The sequence below is a fragment of the Mauremys mutica genome, chromosome 1, assembly GCF_020497125.1.
Source record: "Mauremys mutica isolate MM-2020 ecotype Southern chromosome 1, ASM2049712v1, whole genome shotgun sequence".
NCBI lineage: Eukaryota > Metazoa > Chordata > Testudines > Geoemydidae > Mauremys > Mauremys mutica.
In genome coordinates, this window is record NC_059072.1 from 307,009,412 (window position 1) to 307,030,951 (window position 21,540).

The window sequence follows — 21,540 nt, forward strand, 5'->3', positions numbered from 1 at the left end:
AGAGACTGGAATCAGCCCTCCCACCCCCCTCCCTGATTTCATACCCAACTGCAAAGCTTCCAGCATGCACTTCGCACTATATAAAATAACAAATATTATTTACCTCCTAATTGTACCAGGTTTGCAGTTGCCCACTAATTTGGATAGGTTAACATGTGATGAGATTAATCTACATTCCCTTCCCAATGAAAGTTTTATTTAGCCACAATAGAAGGCTTTCTTTCCTCAAAGATTTCTCATGGGGTCACCGTCTTTGATTAAGACAGCTCACTCTAAAAACATGCCTATTTCTAACCATCAGAGGTTAATGGCACATCACTAGAACTATCAAACAGAGTACAAAAGAGCTTAGCAACAGGGATGTTATCGTGTGAATTGAAAATGTAAGTCTTTACGAAAGCTGTGCAAATATTTTCATATCCAAAAAAAAAAAAACCCCTGTACATTTTTGGCTTTTCACCAGTTCTGGTTGGCTGGGTGTGAAATTTTCTGGCATTTTGCATTAAAAACACAAAACAAACAAATCACCACCCCGCTTTTCTCTCTAAACACATATAGTCCTTTCTGCCAGGCAGAAAATCTCTGCAAGATTCAGACTTCAGTTGTAGCCTCATAGAGCTATAGATAGGAAAGTAAATAATTTAAAGGAAACACAAACAAAAAACCTGGGAGTTATACAGCATCTTGACTCAAATTCTGTCTTCATCTATCTCATGTCCCTCCTCTCTTTCACCTCTAAACTCCTTGTACATGTGGTCTACACTGACGACTTCAACATCTTCTTTTATTCCCTCTTGGACACACTGCAATTTGGCTTTCACATACTATCCTCCTGCAAAAGGATAAGTGTTCTTATCATGGTCAACAATAGCCTAGGGTGACCAGGCAGCAAGTGTGAAAAATCGGGACAGGGGGTGGGAGGTGTAATAGGCACCTATATAAGAAAAAGCCCCAAATATTGGGACTGTCCTTATAAAATAGAGACATCTGGTCACCCTACAATAGCTTATTCCTGGCCAAGTTTAAGGCCCTCTTCTTTAGACTTAACCCTCATAATCTATGTGCAGGGAGACCCTGAAGCCTCAAATGCAGGGCCTTAATTTAAAGATCACTTCTAGCCTCTATTTTGCCACTTGTATTTAAGCTTCATAGTTCTTTATAATAGCTCCCATTGCTGAAGTACACAAGCACTTTGTTCCGTGGAGGGAATCCCACTCCAGCCTTCTATGCAGAAGACATTCCATTCCAGGAACAAAAAGTATCTGAGTACATCCATATGATCCAAGAAGCATAGGACAAGAGAAACCTATAAAACTTAGTAGCTATAGACTGTTGATTTTGGAACTGTGCCTTTAAATTGTTTAGCTTCCCAAACTGGAAGTCGGGGGTAGAGGTGCAGCAGAGACCCATGTTCTGTGATGCAGAGACAGTTGGGGAACTGTGTCACTGACCAAAGAGGCTCTCTTTCAAGCATCTTGGGCCTAAATTGATTATTGAAGATCAAGATGAAATTCAATAACGACAAGTGCAAAGTACTTCACTTAGGAAGGAAAAATCAAATGCACAACTACAAAATGTGGTAGTACTGCTGAAAAGAATCTGCCCAGATAGTTGACCAGAAACTGAGTATGAGTCGTCAATGAGATGCAGCTGCACAGAAAGTTGATATGATTCTGGGGTGTATTAACAAGAGTGTTGTATGAAAAGACACAGAAGGCAATTGTCCCATTGGACAAAGCATTGGTGAGGCCCCAGATGGAGTATTGTGTCCAATTCTGGGCACCACAATATAGGAAAGATGTGGACAACTGAAAAGAGTCGTGAGGAGAGCTACAAAAATGATAAAAGGTTTTTAGAAAACCTGACCTATGAGGAAAAGGTTAAAAAAACGGCATGTTTAGTCTGAGAGAAGATGATTTGGGGGGCAGAGGACACCTGATAATAGTTTTCCAATATGTGAAGGGCTGTTATAAAGAGGACGGTGATCAGTTGTTCTCCATGTCCACTGAAGGCACTAACAGGCTTAATCTGCAGTAAGGGAGATTTAAATTAGATATTAGGATAGTAGTAGTAGTAGTAAGGGTAGTTAAACTCTGGAATAGGCTTCCAAGGGAGATTGTGGAGTCCCCATTATTGGAAGCTTTTAAAAACAAGTGGGACAAACACCTTTCAGGGATGGTCTAGGTTTATCTGGTCCTGCCACAGCACAGGGGGCTGGACTCAATGACTTCTCTAAGTCCCTTCCAGCCCTACATTTTTATGATTCTATGTTTCACCAGGAGTAAATAGAAATGAGAGAAAATAATCTGAGTGGAAGAATGAGCAGATAAAAGCCTTGTTCTTTAGAGAAGCACACCTTCCAAACTCCTTGAAAAATGCAATAGTCTGCCCAATCCTCAAGAAGTCAACACTTGACCCTGAAGATCTCTTCAACTTCCCGTTCCTCGAGGAAATAACTGAGAAATTAATAGCCATCAAGCTTCAACAAGACATCAGCCAACACTGGGAATGCCTCACAATCAGGATTCAGACTACAGCACAGCACAAAAACAGCTCTAGTGGCACTAAATGTGCCAACATTTTATGGCCAGGCACAGAAGTAAGATCCAGCAGTGTGAGCAGGGAAACTTCTCTGCAGCCTTTACCACAGTGGAAAACAAGGTACTGCTCACTAAAGCTGGGCCAAATTTTTCAATTAAATAGAAAATTTGCTAAAAACACAATTTCAGGATGACCAGAACTAATTTACTAAATTTGGTAAATTTTGGCTGAATAAAATATGAAGGGAAAATTTAAAAAAAAAAGTCAAAATGAACCATTTTGTTATTAAATGTCATTTCAAAATGATGTTCAAAAAATTTTTGTTCAAAGCCCCCACCACCACCACCACCACCACCAAAAAAAAAAAAAAGAGCTTTGGTTTGTCATTTCAGCAAGGAAAAACAAAAACAAAACAAACAAACCAGTTTTAGTTCAAAACTAATTTTTTTTTAGTTAATGTTTTGCTTTGGTTCCCAAACCAAACTCCCCCCCTCCCCAATTATTTGCCCAGCTCTACTGCTAATCCACCTACAGGACATAACAGGAGTACATAGCCCAGAACTATAGAGGTTTCAGTTGTTCCTCTCCAGCAGAACTCAGTGAGTGGTGACGGGTAACTGCTCCTCCTCTTCAAAGGCCTCACGTGTGAGGTCCCACAGGAATCCATACTATACCTACTTCTCTTCAATATCTAGATTGAGACACCCGGGAGAGACAGTGAGAAGCCATAAGGTGTGCAGCCAACAGAACACCTTTAACACTCAACTATATATCGCATTCTCTACTAATGCAACCACAACCACCATGTTAGAATGTTTACAGGAAATTAGCCCCTGATTAAAGAGCAGCTGGTTCAAACTAAATCCAAGCCAGATTCTGATCAGTACCACTTCAAAGGGGAAACACTTTGAAAAGATGGGCAAGATGTTGTCTCCACCACCTTCCATTAAAGGCACACAGCCACCCTTTGTGAAAGTTGTGAAAAGCCTCTGGTTCCTGTTTGACCCCTCGCTAATCTTGAATGACAAGACAGAATCAGTTTCCAACACTGCTTTCTTTCACTTCCAGCTTATTCGGAAACTTTGTCCTTTCCTCCTGGACAACAACCTGGACACAGTAATCCCTACATTTGTCACCACCCAGGCTGGATTACTGTAACTCATTGTATCTGAAGTTGAATGTGAAGATGATGCACAGGCTCTAGTTGGTAAAGAATGTAGCTGCCCAATTTCACCATGCCTGAGGCTACCACAAGCATATCAGGCCTGTGTTAAAAACAGACCACTGGCTCCTAGTCAACTTCCAAAGCCAATATACGGTCATGGTCCTAATTTGCAAAGCAATTTGCTTTCAAAGCAAAACCAGAGACCCCAGGAAGTCCACTCGGGACTTTGCTATTACTGCTGTTGATTTTATGTGCAATGTGACCAGATACTATGGTGCTGGATAGTAGTATAAAACTTTACTCCTGAGGGCATTCTGTGCTCAAAACTAAAAAAATCTGTCCCAAAAAATTAAAAGTTCTGTGCACAATATTTTAAAATTCTGCAAATTTTATTTGTCAAATAAATGTGGAGATTCCAGCATGGCAATGGGGATCACAGGCCACTGACTGCATAGAGTTGTGCAGCTCTCCACCATGACACAGACTCAGGGGTGAGGCTGCACCCAACCCTGCCACAGCACAAGGACTGGGCCTGCCCCAGAAACACCCCAGGGTCCTGCCCCTCCATGCAAGGTGCACCAGGTGTGGGCAGGCTCAGCAAGGCAAGATCTAAGTGTGGAGGGGCTTAGTGTGTGTGGGGGATCCAGGTGTGGGTTGAGAGGGCTGTGTGTGGGGCAGTCTGGGTGCGGGCAGCTCAGTGGGGGGAATCCAGGTGCTGGTGGGGGTGGGATCTAGATCCACAGGGGCTTCTTGGGGGTTCTGCTCGATAACGATCCAAAGCAGAGTGGACTGATGCATGTTCATTTTCATCATCTGAGTCAGATGCCACCATCAGAAGGTTGATTTTCTTTTTTGGTGGTTCGAGTTCTGTAGTTTCCGCATCAGAGTGTTGCTCTGTTAAGACTTCTGAAAGCATTCTCCACACCTCATCCCTCTCAGATTTTGGAAGGCACTTCAGATTCTTAAACCTTGGGTTGAGTGCTGTATCTATCCTTAGAAATCTCACATTGGTACTTTCTTTGCATTTTGTCAAATCTGCTGTGAAAGTGTTCTTAAAACGAACATGTGCTGGGTCATCATCTGAGACTGCTAGAACACGAAATATATGGCAGAATCCAGGTAAAACAGAAGAGGAGACATACAATTCTCCCCCAAGGAGTTCAGTCACAAATTTAATCAATGCATTTTTTTTTAAATGAGCATCATCAACATGGAAGCATGTCCTCTGGAATGGTGGCCGAAGCATGAAGGGGCGTATTAATGTTTAGCATATCTGGCACGTAAATACCTTGTAACACCGGCTACAAAAGTGCCATGGGAACGCCTGTTCTCACTTTCAGATGACATTGTAAATAAGAAGCAGTCAGCAGTATCTGTTTGCCTTAGAAATTGGCTGATCAAGAAGTAAGAAGTAAGACTGAGTGGACTTGCAGGCTCTTAAATTTTACGGTACATTGTTTTATTTTTGAGTGCAATTATGTAACAAAAAAAATCTACATTTGTAAGTTGCAATCTCTTTATCATGGAAGTGTACTACAGTACTTGTATGAGGTGAATTGAAAATTTTTTAAATAATTTTTACAGTGCAAATATTGGTAATAAAACTAATAATATAAAGTGAGCACTGTATACTTTATATTCTGTGTTGTAATAGAAATCAAAATATTATAAAAATGTAGAAAAACATCCAAAAATATTTAATAAATTTCAATTGGTATTCTATTGTTTAACAGCGTGATTAATCACAGTTAATTTTTTTTTAGTTAATCACGTGAGTTAACGGCGATTAATCGACAGCCCTAATTTTAACTCCTCTTTTACAGTCTTTATATCAGCTTCTTTACCTCCTCTGCAATTTTACTGCACACAATTTAGTCACTAGAAATTACCACAGTATAGTCTCAAATGAAAACTAAATAAGGTATTTTTATAATAATTTCAGAGGTTTATTTTCTGCATTGTTCTGACATAACAAACAACACCTGCTGGTCCACAAACTGTAATTCATAATTAATGAGCAGCACGGATAGCAGCCTCACTTCTGCTGATTATAGAGTACTAAATTCTCTGTTCCAAATGCAGAATTACAACAATCTTTGAAGCACGCTACCAAACTGACTAGATCACCTAACTAGTGTAAGATGTCTCTTTGTGGTTGTAGCATGTACACAGGTCTATTATCTCCTCTGTGAATAAAGTGACATAACTCCTCTGATTTAAGGAAAGTTATGCATGCCTCTGCATGCTTCTGCTTAGAAAAAGGTTGTTTTCTGGTAGTAACATGTCTTCATACTTTTTGACAAATTAAAAAGTGAGAGTTGAGACTAATGCTTTGTGTAACTTATTTAAAAAAATACCCAGATTTGGTTCCCTCACAGTGAAAATCAAATTATTGTAATTTACTTGATAGGATCATAACAGAAACAGGAAAGATCTTTTCAATTATAATGTCTTTGCAAGTGCAAAATATAGTCACCAGAAGATGCATTAGACACAAAATTGATATTATACTTGATCTTAGCTAGACTGTAAACTCTTTGAGACAGGATTTTTTATTAAATTATTAATTATTATTATTATTATGTGTTTGCAGAGTGCAGTGCAATTGGGCCACAATCTTTGATTGGGGCCTTTAAGTGCTACTGCAATACAAATAATATTAAAAGGTCATTTAGACTCAAAGCAATACGAGAAAGAGTCTTCCTCTGAGTTTTGTTCCTGGACAATTAGTACACGGTTTATATTTAATTTAATAATAAATAAGAATTTATCAGTCTTGGGATGGGGGAAGTAACTCTATGATTGGGAAATATGCACTATTTTTCTGTTCTCCTCCTAGTTTCCCTTTATTATACTTAAAGTGGTTTGGATTGCTTATGACCTTGTATTGCTAAGAGGTGGGGCAGAGTTTTAAAAATAGTCTCCTTTGCTTCTGACAACCAGCTATTTGAAGAAGCTCTTTGCTGAAATGCCTCAGGATCCAGTCATAGCCTTGCCCCCGACCCACACAGGAACAGAATTATAATTGCAGACCTGGTTGCTGGGACACAAAGGCCCTGTTCATATTACAGATTTCACACTGTTTAAGCTGGCTTCGTAAATATATTGGTGCCCCTACTGTGTTATAAAACACTGTTCGGTCATGCCTGTGGCATGAGACAAACTGCTACATCAATTCTAACAAATGATGCTCAAGATCAGAGTGTTCTGCCCAGACTAGGGCATGATAATATGGCTTGGTCCTCTCTGTACAGACAACATAAAGGTGTGCTTTAACACTGTTGGGGCACTAATCAGGCAATGGTTGAGCACTATGGATGTGTCTACACTTAAAACCAGAGATGATTCATGCCTGCTGATGGGGGGTGGGTAGGGGGACGACACAATGTAAAGGGGGGGCCACATGACCACCTCATGTGTCGCCTCTGGGAGGAACCTTCCAGCCCCACTTCCCTGGGCCAGGGCAGCCAATCCTGCTGGCTCCTAGTGAGTAGCACGTGCCTCTTGGCTGGGCTGCGGAGACTCACAGCACCAACGTCTCCCCAGAGCACCTGTGCCCTCACGGACACCTCAGCAGGGGGGAGGGGCATGGGCAGTACCCCTACCTCCGGCTGAGCAGAGGGACCCTGCTCCCAGCACCTTCCCCGACCCCTACACACACCCTGCGCTCAGCAGCACCACACTCTGCCTGCCAGAATTTCCAGCTGGCTCAGTCCCTGTCCCTGGCAGGGAGCAGAAGAGAGCCACTTCTCACGTTGGCTGAGGGTGGCTGCTCCGGGTCACTGCCTCTGGGCAGTGCAGCAGCTGTTTGAGCCCAGTTGGGGAGGCCACAGCAGCCTGCCCCCTCTGCTCCCCACCCGGGCCTGGCTGCTTGGGGATAGGGGCCGAGAGAGCTGGAAGTGCCGAGGGAGAGGCACAGCAGAAGGACAAAGCCTCCTTCTAATGCTGGCAGGCCAAGCAGAGCAAACCCTTCAGGGGCAGCTCGGCATTCACAGAAATCTGGGGGGCACTTAATCCCACATGCCCTCCCCCGCATTGCCTCTGCTTAAAATGCTACAGCAGCACAACTGCACCGCTTCAGTGTATACACTACCTATGCCAATGGGTGGGCTTCTCCTACTTGGGTAGATAATCCACCTCCCTAAGAGGTGTTAACTAGGTTAAAGGAACAATTCTTCTGTTGACCTAGCGCGGTCTACACTGGGGGTTAGGTTGGTATAGTAGCACCTATTAGATGTGTGGATTTTTCACACCCTTGAGAGACGTAGCTATACTGATGTAAATTCCTAGTGTAGAGCAGGCCTATAACTTGTCAGAGCTTTTTTTTTTTTTTTTTTTTTTTTAAATAAACATTTAGGCACAGCCAAAATCAGGAAGTATTATCGTGAAGTGGATTTTTTTTTTTAACCCATGAAAGCTTATGCCCAAATAAATCTGTTAGTCTTTAAGGTGCCACCGGACTCCTCATTGTTTTTGTAAATACAGACTAACACGGCTACCCCTCTGATACTAAATATTAGATACATACTATATCAAGGGACTGTATCTTGCACTTGTAGGAAACTGAACTCATTGATCCAACAAGTCTTTTGATCATTCACTACTATGATCCTATACACTAAATTAAGGGAAGTTTTGTGTTCTTGTAAATGTATTCTCATTTCATATGGAGCAATTTCAGGAAGCAACATGTAAAAGGTTAAAACGACACACCTGTCTAATCTGTTGTTCAGACAACTGATTTTTCCCCATAACTACACTAGATACACTTTTGTACACCAACAGAAGCCGAGCTGCCTCCTCTGCAACATCACCTGCCTGTCTGCAGTAGGAGGAAAAAAACCACCCACTACAAAAACAGCCCGTCTGATTCAGAAACATAACCAAGTACAGTCAGCTTTTGCAGCGTCACATGGAATATCAGTGATGTGTTTATTACAACCAGTGAAATGGTGTAAATTGAGTTCCTGGCTTCAGCAGCCTTGTGCTAATTTCACAATGATCCTTACATGCAATCTCAGATAGCAACGACAAGGACCTATCATCACCCTTATATTGCTGATAGCATTTACAGCACAAGCAAATGGATCTCCACTACTTCAGGTGTATCTGGATTTTCCTTTTTGATGTTAACTATAAACATACAAAATCATTAGGACAAAATGTCCGACCTTGAGAAACTGACACCCATGAGAACTCCTAGGCCTAAACTTAAACTTTCCTACCTCTTTAATGAGTTGACTCCAGTTTACCTCTGTCCCAGCTGACAGTATCACTAGCAGGAAGACATACAGCTATACTCAAGGTTGGTTGGACCTGCTCTCATTTTACCCCCCAGCAGGCCGCAGGAGATACCACAGTGCCAGCTGGTGAGGAACTGAGACAAGGATCCATTCCCCCCATCTGATCCCTCCACTGAGGCAGGGCCCCTTCACACCCAGATACCCCCCTGGGGCAGCGCCCCCTCAAGCACCTGCTTGTATTCTAAGCAGAAGCAGCACAGGCTACTATGCTGACTAAAGTGGGGACAGATCCCAATCTCAATCTCCTGCCAAACCTGCCAGGAACCACGGTGGAGAAGAGCCAAGCTCCAAATCATTGCATTGTCAGCTCCACCCCCAATCCTCACCAGCTGGACAGGAAGTAACAACAGTGCATGGGCTGGAGCAAGCCAGCACCATGGCCGGCACCTTGTGGTCACACTCCCTCCCCAGGACAGAACTGGCCTGCCACCTCCCTGCTCCTCTCTGGGATGGGTCCAGCTCGCTAACCTCCCACAAAGCCACAGCCTCACGGTACTGGGCTAATGTAATGATTTCCATGCAGTCTGTGAAATCATGATCTATCCAGGGCCTTACACATAGCAAACTAGACATTCCCAACTGTGCACAAAAAATCTGGAAAAGAGGATTTGATAGCCAGTTTCAATCTGAACCTCTGGAATATTGCCAGTATGGTCTATATAAATATGGGGTTTTTTTTAAGTTACTGCTTCTCAACTTTGAAACCTACCCACTGCTTGACACAAACCACTGAAATGTGGCCAGTGACCAAAGTATGGAACACTGGTGTTTGTTGCAGAATTGATGGAGTATAAAGGTTTTAACTACATTTTTAAGGGCATTCTCTCACTGGGGGAATTAAATCAACCAATTTTTTTCAAGAAAACTGGAAAAACATATTCCATCATGTGCAGTCACAACAACCTCCATGAGCCACCAGCAAGGTTTGAATGCAGGATTTTCAGAACCCTAGCACAGCCCTGTGCTCATGAAGGAGTATGTGAATCAATCCCTGGTGGGGGATATGATACACACTCTGCCAGCAGGTTACACAACTCTTTGCTCGACAGCAGTAGAATGTTTAAGGTCAGGATTCGTGAGTTGTTCCTGGCTTTGGGAGAAGAATGTGGCCTAGTTCTCAGAGCAGTAGTTAGCAATAGGATAGCCAAGCACACAGATTTGGAACACCCATTCTGAAAGGCAGCGTAACTAGGTGGAAGAGACTTGAGTCTGCCATACAAAGATCTGAATGTGATTCCCATTTCTACAAGTGTCCTTGTGCAACCTGTTAGGGAAACTTACTTGTAAAATGAAGGGAATTATACTTAACTGTCTCCTAGGCGTGCGATGCCTTGATCAATAATAAGAATTGTGAAGCATACAGAAATATAAAAAACAGTCAAAAGAGGGGAGACTAGAACTCCTGGCTTCCAACTGAGTTACAACCCCCTCCACTAAAGGATACTTGAAGTCTCACTTATCTCCAGAGCAACTGCCTCACTTGGCACTAGAGCAGAAGAGACTGAAATGTGAAACTTCCCACAAAATCCAGTACGTCTGAGAGCTTTTGCAGCAGCAGACATGACAAGGGGCCAAGTCCTTACCTTACTTACACAGGACCAGATTATACACCACTGAAGTCAAAGGGAATTTTGCAACTGACTTCAGTTGTTGCGGGATCGTGCCCACAGACAGTCCTATTAGAGTCAATGATAATCTCATAATGATTCCAATATGCAAGTGTATGTTTCAATCTTCATATGTTGCTCATCTTACTTACACAAGGAATCTCTCTGACTTTATTAGGACCAGACGTGAAAGTGAGATGAACAGGATTTAGGCATGGTTTCTTTAGCACTGCATAAAAGAGCAGGTGTAGCTGGGTGGTTTGGTCAGTCATTAGGCTTAGTGGCCTAGTCTCTGGTTCCAATCTTTCTATCAGTTCAGGGCATTGTAGCTCTCCGGATGTGGTCTTAGCTAGACTGGCTTCTTTGCTGGTAACCCCTTGGTCTGCCCTCAAGGGGGACAGGAGCCATAGCTTTTGGGTGGATAGGGGAACCCAGGCCCTCCCTCTCTTCCAGGTCCTAGCCCACGGCCCTAAAGGTTGCAGCAGTGGGAATGGCTTAGGTCAGTAGTTCTCAAACTTTTGTACTGGTGACCCCTTTTACATAGGAAGCCTCTGAGTGCAACCCCTCATAAATTAAAAACACTTTTTTATATATTTAACACCATTATAAATGCTGGAGGCAAAGTGGGGTTTGGAGTGGAGGCTGACAGCTCACGACCCCCCATGTAATACCTTCGCGACTCTCTGAGGGGTCCTGCCCCCCAGTTTGAGAACCCCTGGCCTAGTTCAGCATTCCCCAAGGCCCTTTCCTACCACATCCTGCATCGCAGTTTCAGATGTGGCCATATTTGACAACGTTTTTACTTCAGCCAAAGGCTGATGCCTGCAGCCCTTTTGTGCCCCTTGTTCGTGGTTCTCCCTCTCTTTTGGGGAGTGTCAGGGAGTGGGCAGGGACTCACAGTTGGATCCCACGCTTCTTCTCCTGCTGCTGCTGCTGCCGAGTAGTGCTCCTATATGAACTGGCCTCTCTCTCCCCCTTTGCTTAAAGTTGCTGAACTGAGCTTCCTTTATATTGATCTTTACCCCAGCATCATGCTTGGCAGTGGCCAAGGGATGGAACTCAGTACTGCCCCGATCCTCTTCCCCTGCCTCAGTCTAGTGTAGGATTTGTAAACCCCATCACAGCAGAACTGGGTTTTGTTTTTTAAATATAAATGCCTGATCAGGAAAAATCCTTAAGACTACAATTGAAATGCTGCTAAAAATCTAGCACTCCAGATTCTTATGAACAGTTGTGAACCTCTACTATAGCACACGGAAGTGAAATGTGAAGACATGCCACACTGACCTACCTACATGAATTTGCTTAATTAAGTAAGTTTAAATGTAAAGGGGAAGGACAGAGGGAAAAAAAGTTTCAAATGAATTTTTACCTATTTGATACAGTGTTTTCGAACAGTGAATGGATCCCCCTGAGGGGAAAACAAAAAGGGTGAGTTTACTATAACCTCAAGTTTGTCTTGCTGGCTGGCAGAACCATAACTATTCATAATAAAACCACTTATTTACAACTTGCCTGATTTCAGATTCCTTTACAAATCTAAAACTATGGTCAGCTTTGCACACCCAAGCCAAATGTAGAGGGAACTTGGGGCAACTTTCAAATTACTAATGATCAGTTTATAATTTTGGATGAAAACCTTGTAAAACTTGATTTCCTTGCAAGTCTGGTTCAGAAATGTTGCCAAACCTGTAGCTGCAGGGAACCTGAGTTATCAGAGCCCAACCCCACCAAGGATGGGTGAAAAATACAGGTGGGATGTTTACTGTTCATGCTTCAGTGCTGTATGGCATGCAATACGTCCTCTGGACAGTGCTTTGTGGTTGTGATCTTGAGACCTTTAGGGAGTCAGGATGTTACCCTTTTTATTGTGGGCTGGATTGAGAAGTTCTTGTTCATTTTGTTTAACAAACCTCCCACCCACTATTCCTCTAACTTCTTCCAAAGACATATGGTATCACCAGTATGGGACTGAACTCACCCTACCTGTCTGGCTTGGCACAGGAACTTGTGGTAGGTGGAGGGGGGTGGGGGTCGGAATATAAGGGCATGCAGGGATTTGGGGTCTTCCACCGAGGTGGTCCAGGCAAATGGCTTTGCAGGAGGCTCTAGATTGGTTGGGTTTTACTCCTAACCCAGGCAAAAACTGGCAGTTTCCAATTAATTTTGCATTGAAATTCAAAGCAAAACTGAAGTGGTGTGAATCATACCAAAAAAAACCCAACCAACCAAACAAAAAAAACACACCAAACACAAACCAAAAAACCACAAGGTAAGTGCCAAGTCTACACAACTCCAAACTATCTGATGTATCCATCCACAGGCATCTTGAAAAAATAAGCTAGTCCAATTTTACCTGATGTATAATTACATCAAGTACAATTCTTAATGATTTGTTTGACTGCATGCTTAACACTCCTGGTTAATGCAGAGTGCCAATGCTGGAGTTAAATCAGGGATGAATTTAGTCCCATATGACTGGGATTATATTACACATGCACACACGCACTGGCTCCTCACTATATGAAGATCCATGAACAGGAATTCATCAGGACAAATGCACACTTTCTAAGGAGCCTCTGTTCAATTCAAATGTTGAGTGAGAAGTGGATGGGGTATAAGAGAGGCTTTATTCAACTTTTCCAGATCTGGAGAATTACCCTTCTTAATCCTCCCAATGTTATGCTAATCTTCCCATTATTAAAGAATCTTCTTTGAATCAATTAGATGTGAAAAGTAAGAAAAGGGAAGAGGACTTTAGAACAGTAGGAACCGGTTATAGTATATGGATTAATTGGACCAAATTTTATGTAAGTGGATGCAACAACATTAAGGTCAATGCACCTGTGCTCACTAAGAGTGTCAACATAACCCATTATATGAACACCAACGATAATTAACACTAAGTGAGAGAGGGTGTATAAATAATATATTTGTGTGTGTATTCCACAAAGACACTCTTCTTGAAAAGATTTGCAACTACTTTTTAATTTAGGCCTGGTCTGGCAGGGGGTGGGGGGGTAATCTAAGATACGCAACTTCAGCTACAAGACTAGCATAGCTGAAGTCAACATATCTTAGATCGAATTAAAATTACTTACTTCACGTCCTCATGGCACTGGATCGATGGCCCCGGCCCCCCCATCGACTTTGCTTCCACCTCTCGTGCTGCTGGAGTTCAGCAGTCGACGGGAGAGCGATCTACACTACATGCAATAAATCGATCCCCAATAGATCGATCGCTACCCGCCGATCCAGCGGGTAGTGTAGACATACCCTTACAATCAGCATTTCTAGTTTCTTTTACCATTTGCACAAAAAAATGTCTATAAATCATGTAGGCCATGCTTACAGGATGGGGGTGAGGAGGGTTTTATTCTGGTAAGCAGTGACTCTGAAAAAGATTTGGGGGTCATGGTGGATAATCAGTTGAACATGAGCTCCCAGTGTGACACTGCAGCCAAAAAAGAGCTAAAGTAATCTTTGGATGCATAAACAGGGGAATCTCAAGTAACAGAGGTTTTTTGTTTTTTTTTTACCACTGTATTTGGCACTGATGCAGCTGATGCAGGAATACTGTGTCTAGTTCTAGCATCCACAATTCAAAAAGGATGTTTATAAATTGGAAAGGGTTCAGAGAAGAGCCACGAGAATGATTAAAGGATTAGAAAATATTAGAAAGACTCAAGGAGCTCAATCTATTTATCTTAAAGAGAAAATTAAAAGGTGTCTTGATTATAGTCTATAAGTATCTACATGGGGAACAAATCTTTAATATTGGGCTCATCAATCTAGCCAAGAAAGGTATAACTATAACACACTCCAATGGTTGGAAGTTGAAGCTAGACAAATTCAGTCTGGAAATGAGGTGTAGTGGGAATAGCTAACCATTGGAACAGTGTGCCAAAGATCAAGATGCATTCTCCATAACTGGCAACTTTTAAATCAAGATTGGATATTTTCTTCAAAGATCTGCTCTAGGAATTATTTTTGGGAAGTTTCATGGTCTCCGTTATACAGGAGGTCAGACTAGATGATCACAGTGTTCCTTGCTGGCCTTGGAATCTAAAAATGCTATGGGGGCATGGTTAGCTCTGTAGCAGTACTAATAATTTTTGCATTATTTAACAATAGCATGCAATACAGATCATGCACTTCACGTGTGCTAATAAAATTTCACGTTTTTCAAATTCTCTTCCCTGAAATGATATGAGGTCAGATGGTTGCTTAACACCACTTCCTTGTAGTTTTGTATCTTTCAGAACTGCTACAGAGCTGGAAAAGAAATTCTTCTCTGGGTTGGTAGCCTCTAAGCCAGGGGGGATCCAGCCCCCTGCTTAATTGCATCCTAGGCGCAGGGGCGATCAAGAAAGCTCCAAGTCTGCATATGCCTAACCCTGCCCTCAGGCACCGCCCCCGCAGCTCCCATCGGTCAGGAACTGTGGCCAGGGCGGGAGCTTGCCTTAGCCCCGCTGCTGACCAGGAGCCACCTGAGGTAAGCAGCGCCCGGCCTGAGCCCGCACCCCCGATCCTCTCCTGCAACCCAACCCCCTGCTCCAGCCCTGAGCACTCTCCTGCATTTCAACACCCTCCCAGAGCCTGCACCACCACCCCGAACCCTCTTCCCAAGGTCAGAACTCCCCTGGCACCCCCACCCCAACCTCACTCCCTGAACCCCTCATTTCTGGCCCCACACCCGAGCCGCCGCACCCCCTACTCCCACGGAGCTGTGTGTGGCCTGCAACTGACTTTTTCTGTCGGTCAGTGGCCCCCAATAGAAAGAAGGTTCCCCACCCCTGCTCTAGGCACTGGTGCTATATCAGCCATTTTCAACTGTCCCAAACATGCATTTCCAACTACATATCCACACTACGGTTACAGCCATCTAAATGACCGCAGGATAAACCTTATAGGCTTTTGACTTTGAAGTTAGTTCTAGCTGGAATCTATTTTGCTAGCAAGCAATACTGTATGTTTAGCCATGAAAAGAAAAGGCTTTTAGCCACATGAAAAATGGGTATATTGAATGTGAAAGTTATGACAAGACAATGTTTTAATTAGCTTCATGAAAGTGAAAGATGTGGTGTTTTTGCACTGAATTCCTCACTACAGTAATAATTAGTTTTCAAACTTTCTCAGCCCAGCAGAACAGCTGAAAGTTGCACACACATCTCCCCCCACAGACCCCATGAATGGCAAAGATACTGAATAAATGCAGATCGACGAGGATCCCGAAGTTTTGAATGTGCAGTAGCAGATATCAGGGTTGTTTGGGTTTTTTTTAAATATTAGTTTTTGAGAGAGAGTTTTTTCCTCCAGATTTCCTATAAAGCTTTGTTTTAGCCCTAAGAATCTCCCCACTATGATTTACTCTCCCAACATCGACTATTCAGAACATTTTCCTTACTGGGTGTGACTCTCTTCAAAGCAGTTCAGTGCAACTCTTGACTGAAGGGGACATCTATTGTGTGACATCAGGTATTTTCCTCTGACCCCAAGGGGATAAGGACTCTGCCTGCTTGGCAATCCAGATCAGAGAGTTAGACCCCATTTCAACAAAGCACTTAGGATAGGTCTATACTTACCTGCCGGGTCGACGCGTAGCGTTCGACTTCTCGGAGTTCGAACTATCGCGTCTAATCTAGTTGACGGGGGAGCCGCGGACTTCGATCCCGCAGCGTCTGGACAGGTAAGAAGTCCGAACTAAGGTAGTTCGACTTCAGCTACGCTATTCGCGTAGCTGAACTCGCGTACCTTAGTTCGACCCCCCACCCTAGTGTAGACCAGGCCTTAGTCATGTGCTTAAGTACAGTCCTGAATAGTGATGCCTTCTTGAATTGTGCCTGAAAGAACAGAACTAGGAACAAACCAGTTTCTCTTGTAGAGTGGTTTAATTGGAACTAGACATGTGAGTAAGTCTACAGGATTGGGATAGCTAAATGATTTAACATTCAGTTAAAATAAAATGTCATTTTCAAATTTGTAAATTATTTCCGTACTGACAAACTGGAAGAAATCTTCCAAATCTATAACCCTTTTATCTTGTGACAAAAAAAGTATACCAACAGTTCAGACTTTTTAGAAAGTAAAAAAATTGCCAAAGTTCTCATAAAATGTCAGAATTCCTTTTAATTCTCCATCTCCAGGGTACGCCCCGCCCCACCCCAAAAGCACAGCTCAACCAGTGGAGATTTTAAAGTTGAACTGCAAAGCAAAAACAAAAATTGATTTAAACCCAGATTTCTGCATTGAATGTCCCCATTAATTAGGCTATGGGGACATATTTAGCACAAAATTAATCTTTTATATATTCTTTCTTTCCCCTCCCTGCAATTATTTTGATCCTTCACAATTAACTGAAGGTATCCCAAAGTGAGACATCAAGTACCAGAAGTCTCACTGAGATCCATGTTACAGAAATAACACTTCCGGAGGTATTGTCTGTGAACCCAAAGTACCAAGAGGATTCCACTGAGAAGGAAAATGTGCTTACCTTTTTATTTTTGGTTCACTTCTAATATGTAATCGTATTGAGGAAAAGTACAACAACATTTGCAGTCAAATGACAGAATTGTGTAAGAAGTGTTTTAATATTACCTAACAATTATTTCTGTTTTAATTTTATTTTTAGTCTCATCCACATTTCTACTATTGGACTGTACCCATGACAATTCTTCTAGAGAATTTGAAAGTCTCTGGTACAATTAAATGGACTTAAACAGGTTTGTGATTCTACATAAGTGCACACACAGACACTCACTCTAATACGGTGATAGATACAAATACATAATTATATTTAGGGTGTATATAGTACATATGAACATTACTGTATTTTTATATAACGTTGTTGCATGCACGCGCACACGCACACACACTTGTAGTTTTTCAGCCTACAAAAACAGTAAACCCTAGCCTAGGGTACTTTTAAAATGGTCTCATCTTATTTTGTTATATGCTTGAGTAATTAAAAAAAATAATACAAATCACTTATTTTTTTGGATTAGCCTGTTGGATATAGAAATATTAAGTTATTTGTTACCCAATTCTGGTTAACTTTACTCAGATGAGTAGTCTCATTGACTGCTCATTGTACATAAAGTAACTCGCATGCATAAGTGCTTGCAAGATCACAGGATTGGTGAACAGAGTAATTTCAATCTCTTCAAACTGTCTTCCCCTCCCCCTACCCCCGAGTACAAATAAATGCCTTATCACTAGTCTTTTAAAAACATGATCTCATACCTTGTCTGTTTTTTTATCTTGCTTTTCCAATATGGCCATGTTTTCTTTCAGAGTTTTTACAATCTCAGCAGGATTTTTGTGCGATTTACTGAACAAAGGCATGATTTTCTTCACCTGAATTTCTTCTTCTGCTATAGCTGAGGATTGCTTTAAATCAAAAAGGACAAAAAACAAAAAGCAAAAATTAGCTTTTAAGGTTTTGTTTGCAGCTATGAGTCAAATACAGCATGCTTTATGTATAAATTATACTGCAAGCTCAGACTGTAAGAGCACTCTGAGCTCCAGTTGCTCACATCTACTGAAAATTCCAGTAGACTCCACTAGATTCTTCAACTGGTCTTGGTTGGTTTCTACAGGCCTTTTAAATTTTGATTGGAAAACCAGTCGCTCCAAGGAGCATTGGCCTGATAAACCCAGGGTTGTGAGTTCAATCCTTGAGGGGGCCATTTCTGGGGCAAAAAACTGTCAGGGACGAACTTGGTCCTGCTGCAAAAGCAGGGGATTGGACTCAATGACCTTTCAAGGTCCCTTCCAGTTCTATGAGATAGGTATATCTCCATTTAAAAAAAAAAAAAAAAGAAAGAAAGAACCAGCAGACAAATATCTGTTGCTTGGATCATTGCAGGATTGGGCCTCAACTTTTCAGTTATTGCTTACACTTTATTTCGTTTCTCTCTATTTAACTTTTTAGTTAAGAGGATGTCAATATTGAATAGTTTAAGCCTCCCCAAAAAAGGAGCTTGCCAAACCTTGAGAAGCCTGCATTCCTTGTGACTCACTTCTGACTCATTTAAGTCCGGGGGAGTTTAGATGAGAAAGGAATATAAAATGAGGCCTAATATAAATACAAATGCTTACATTAAATTAAAACATTTAAACAAAAACACTTTAACTTAGACATTCCTCCCTATTCTGTTGGAAATCCAAATACCAATCAGTGTACTAGTGCATGAGAACCAGAAAGAGAAAGCGACCAGTTTAGTTTTAATGTGTCAGCAGGACCTGAGCCTGGAAGGTGCTGCATGTCCTCAACTCCCATTGGCTTTAATGGGAGTTGAAGACTCTTAGGGGCCAATACAAAGTCTAATGAAGTCAATGGAAAGACTCACATTGACTTGTATGGACTTTGGATCAGGCCCATGTCACTTTAAAGAGGGCGCACAGCACTTTGCAGGATAGGTCACCAAGCTGAAGAACATGAAAACAGTGAAAACACGCTGATAAGAAGTAAATTAGATCTGGGGGGAAAAAATCACTCCAATTTTCATATACGCTATGGTCTCATACAAATAAGAAATGTTATAACAGAGATTAAGAGGGGAGGAACGAAAACAGATTAAAATATACATATGTAAAATACTCTCTCTAACATTCACCCTTACCTCAAAATCTAATGGTCTTATAGAACACACTTTTCCTCCATGTACACATATGATACTAATTATTACATGTCTTATATGATTAATAAAAATAATAGCTATAGTTTTTACTTATACACCCTTATGGATATTTGAGAGAATTATTTGAAAATGTATGTGATGTTTTATCAAATAAGACTGATCCTATGCCACAAAGCTTTTAACTGAAACATCTTAAAGCACTTAGAGAGATGTTGTGTAATTTATCTGTGACATAAGGAAAGATTATTTGAAGAGTGTAATATTTCAGTTAAAAGTTCCTAGAGTAGGAAATAGTATCAAAAGTAAATAAATTTGTATATAGTTTCATTAATGATTTGTTGCTAGGCTGGTTCTACAGAAATAGTTTCATATTCAAATTCTGGAAATTCAAGTCACTGTGTCTCTTCAATATTCAAGCTCCTTAGGGCACTGTTCAAACTACATTTTTATTTCTGCGGTTTTGGCTTTGTAAGCCTGAATACTTGGCTCAGATCTTGACTAGGAAGCCAAAAACAGTGCTCAGCGCTGCTCCCATGGAACTCAGGCCACAGTTTTTGGCAACACCCTCTGACTAGCACAGAGCAGAGTCAGATCTCTCAATTTGCCAATACACTACACTGGGGGTATACTGACTAACTCATCTAGGAATGTTCAGCGATATTCACATACCAGGAAAGAAGGGGCCTCTCCCCACAATTTTGCTAAATTTAAAGGGTAATGCAATAACGTGTCTGTCTGCATGATGCTAATAAGCACTTGCGACTCCATAACCACATGGTTAACGACTCGATATTACAGGGAAAAGAACATTCTTAAAAATTAAAACACTGGAAATAGAAAAAGGTCAGGACCTGCAGGCTTATTAACCTCTGACGACAAGATATGAGGGGTGGGAGCTGGGTTTGAATTCTATTTAAAAAAAACTAAGAAAGGATATTTTAAGAAACAAACATCACATTCAGGCGGGTCAGGGTAACTTTGATTATTCCAATTTTTAAATAAATTAACCACTTTTGGCAAGCAGATCACAAGGCTTATTATCTACCTTTTCCCAAAAGGAATTAACCTATATACATCTTCTGAACATAGCCTCTGTACTACATAGTCACTATTTTCTCTACAATTCCAACAGGTTTTTGTATCACTAGACAGGTAAGCTTTTTTTCCCCATCCTAGATGGAGTCCATTGAATTCTAAAAGTAAAAGCCAATATTTACAACAATGGGAGGTATTTTGGTTACCTTGATTTCCAAATGCCTAATCTGAGGTACCCGAAAGTACTGGTGTGACGTTGCACCCCATAATGCTTTACAGAAATATGCTTATGAGTGTAAATATGACATAACTGGAATATGTTTTATGCTAGATATGCCATGTAACATATCTCTGCAAAGGTTATGATATACTGAATATATTCATCCTATTGGTATGCATGTATCATTTTTTTATTCGAAGTTATGAATATTGGCTATGTACTTGTTTGATTTTAAGTAGCCTCAGTGAAGCATTTGATCAGCTTCTTGAGAAGAGACTATTCTCTGTAAGTGCCCAATCAAGAAACACTTAAGCTGACAATGAACTTTGAGAGATGCCAGTCCACATCTGAGCTTTCCTGGCGTCGGCCTGTAAAGTTCTGAGTCATGCATGGACATGTGACTTGCCCATGTGACTCCAAAATTCCATCTTGCCGCTGGATTCTGTATAGGGTAGGAGAAGGGGTTTCCACCCACAAGAGAAAGTCTATTGAACCCTCTCCATTTGGTCTTCAGCTGGCACAAAAGATAGGCATCTCCTTGGGGTGGAGAGGCTGAAAGAAACTGGAACAAAGGATAGTAACTACAGGGGTGTGAGTGATTGCTGGACTCAGAGTAGGAAGAAGTCTAGCCTGTAAAAGAGGCTTATGGGAACATCTCTGAAGGTGAGATTTACCTGCATTTAGTTTTTACTGTATTAGACTTAGGCTTGCATGTTTTATTTTATTTTGCTTGGTAATTTACTTTGTCCCATCTGTTATTACTTGGAACCACTTAAATCCTACTTTTTATATTTAATAAAATCACTTTTTACTTATTAATGAACCCAGAGTATGTATTAATACCGAGGGGCGGGGGGAAGCAAACAGCTGTGCATCTCTCTCCATCAGTGTTATAGAGGGCAAACAATTTATGAGTTTACCCTGTATAAGCTTTATATAGGGTAAAATTGATTTATTTGGGGTTTGGACCCCACTGGGAGCTGGGCATCTGAGTGCTGGAGACAGGAGCACTTCTTAAGCTGTTTTC

General features: G+C 41.6%; 1 protein-coding gene across 4 annotated transcripts in view; it reads right to left on the reverse strand.

The window, feature by feature from the left end:
• Positions 1-21,540, reverse strand: part of CAB39L (calcium binding protein 39 like) — a 100,514-nt gene that overhangs the window by 44,729 nt on the left and 34,245 nt on the right. For all 4 annotated transcript variants that reach the window (XM_045014017.1, XM_045014036.1, XM_045014044.1 and 1 more), the window contains one exon: positions 17,859-18,005. In XM_045014017.1, the coding sequence (XP_044869952.1) occupies positions 17,859-18,005 (147 nt within the window). The remainder of the gene's footprint in view (positions 1-17,858; positions 18,006-21,540) is intronic.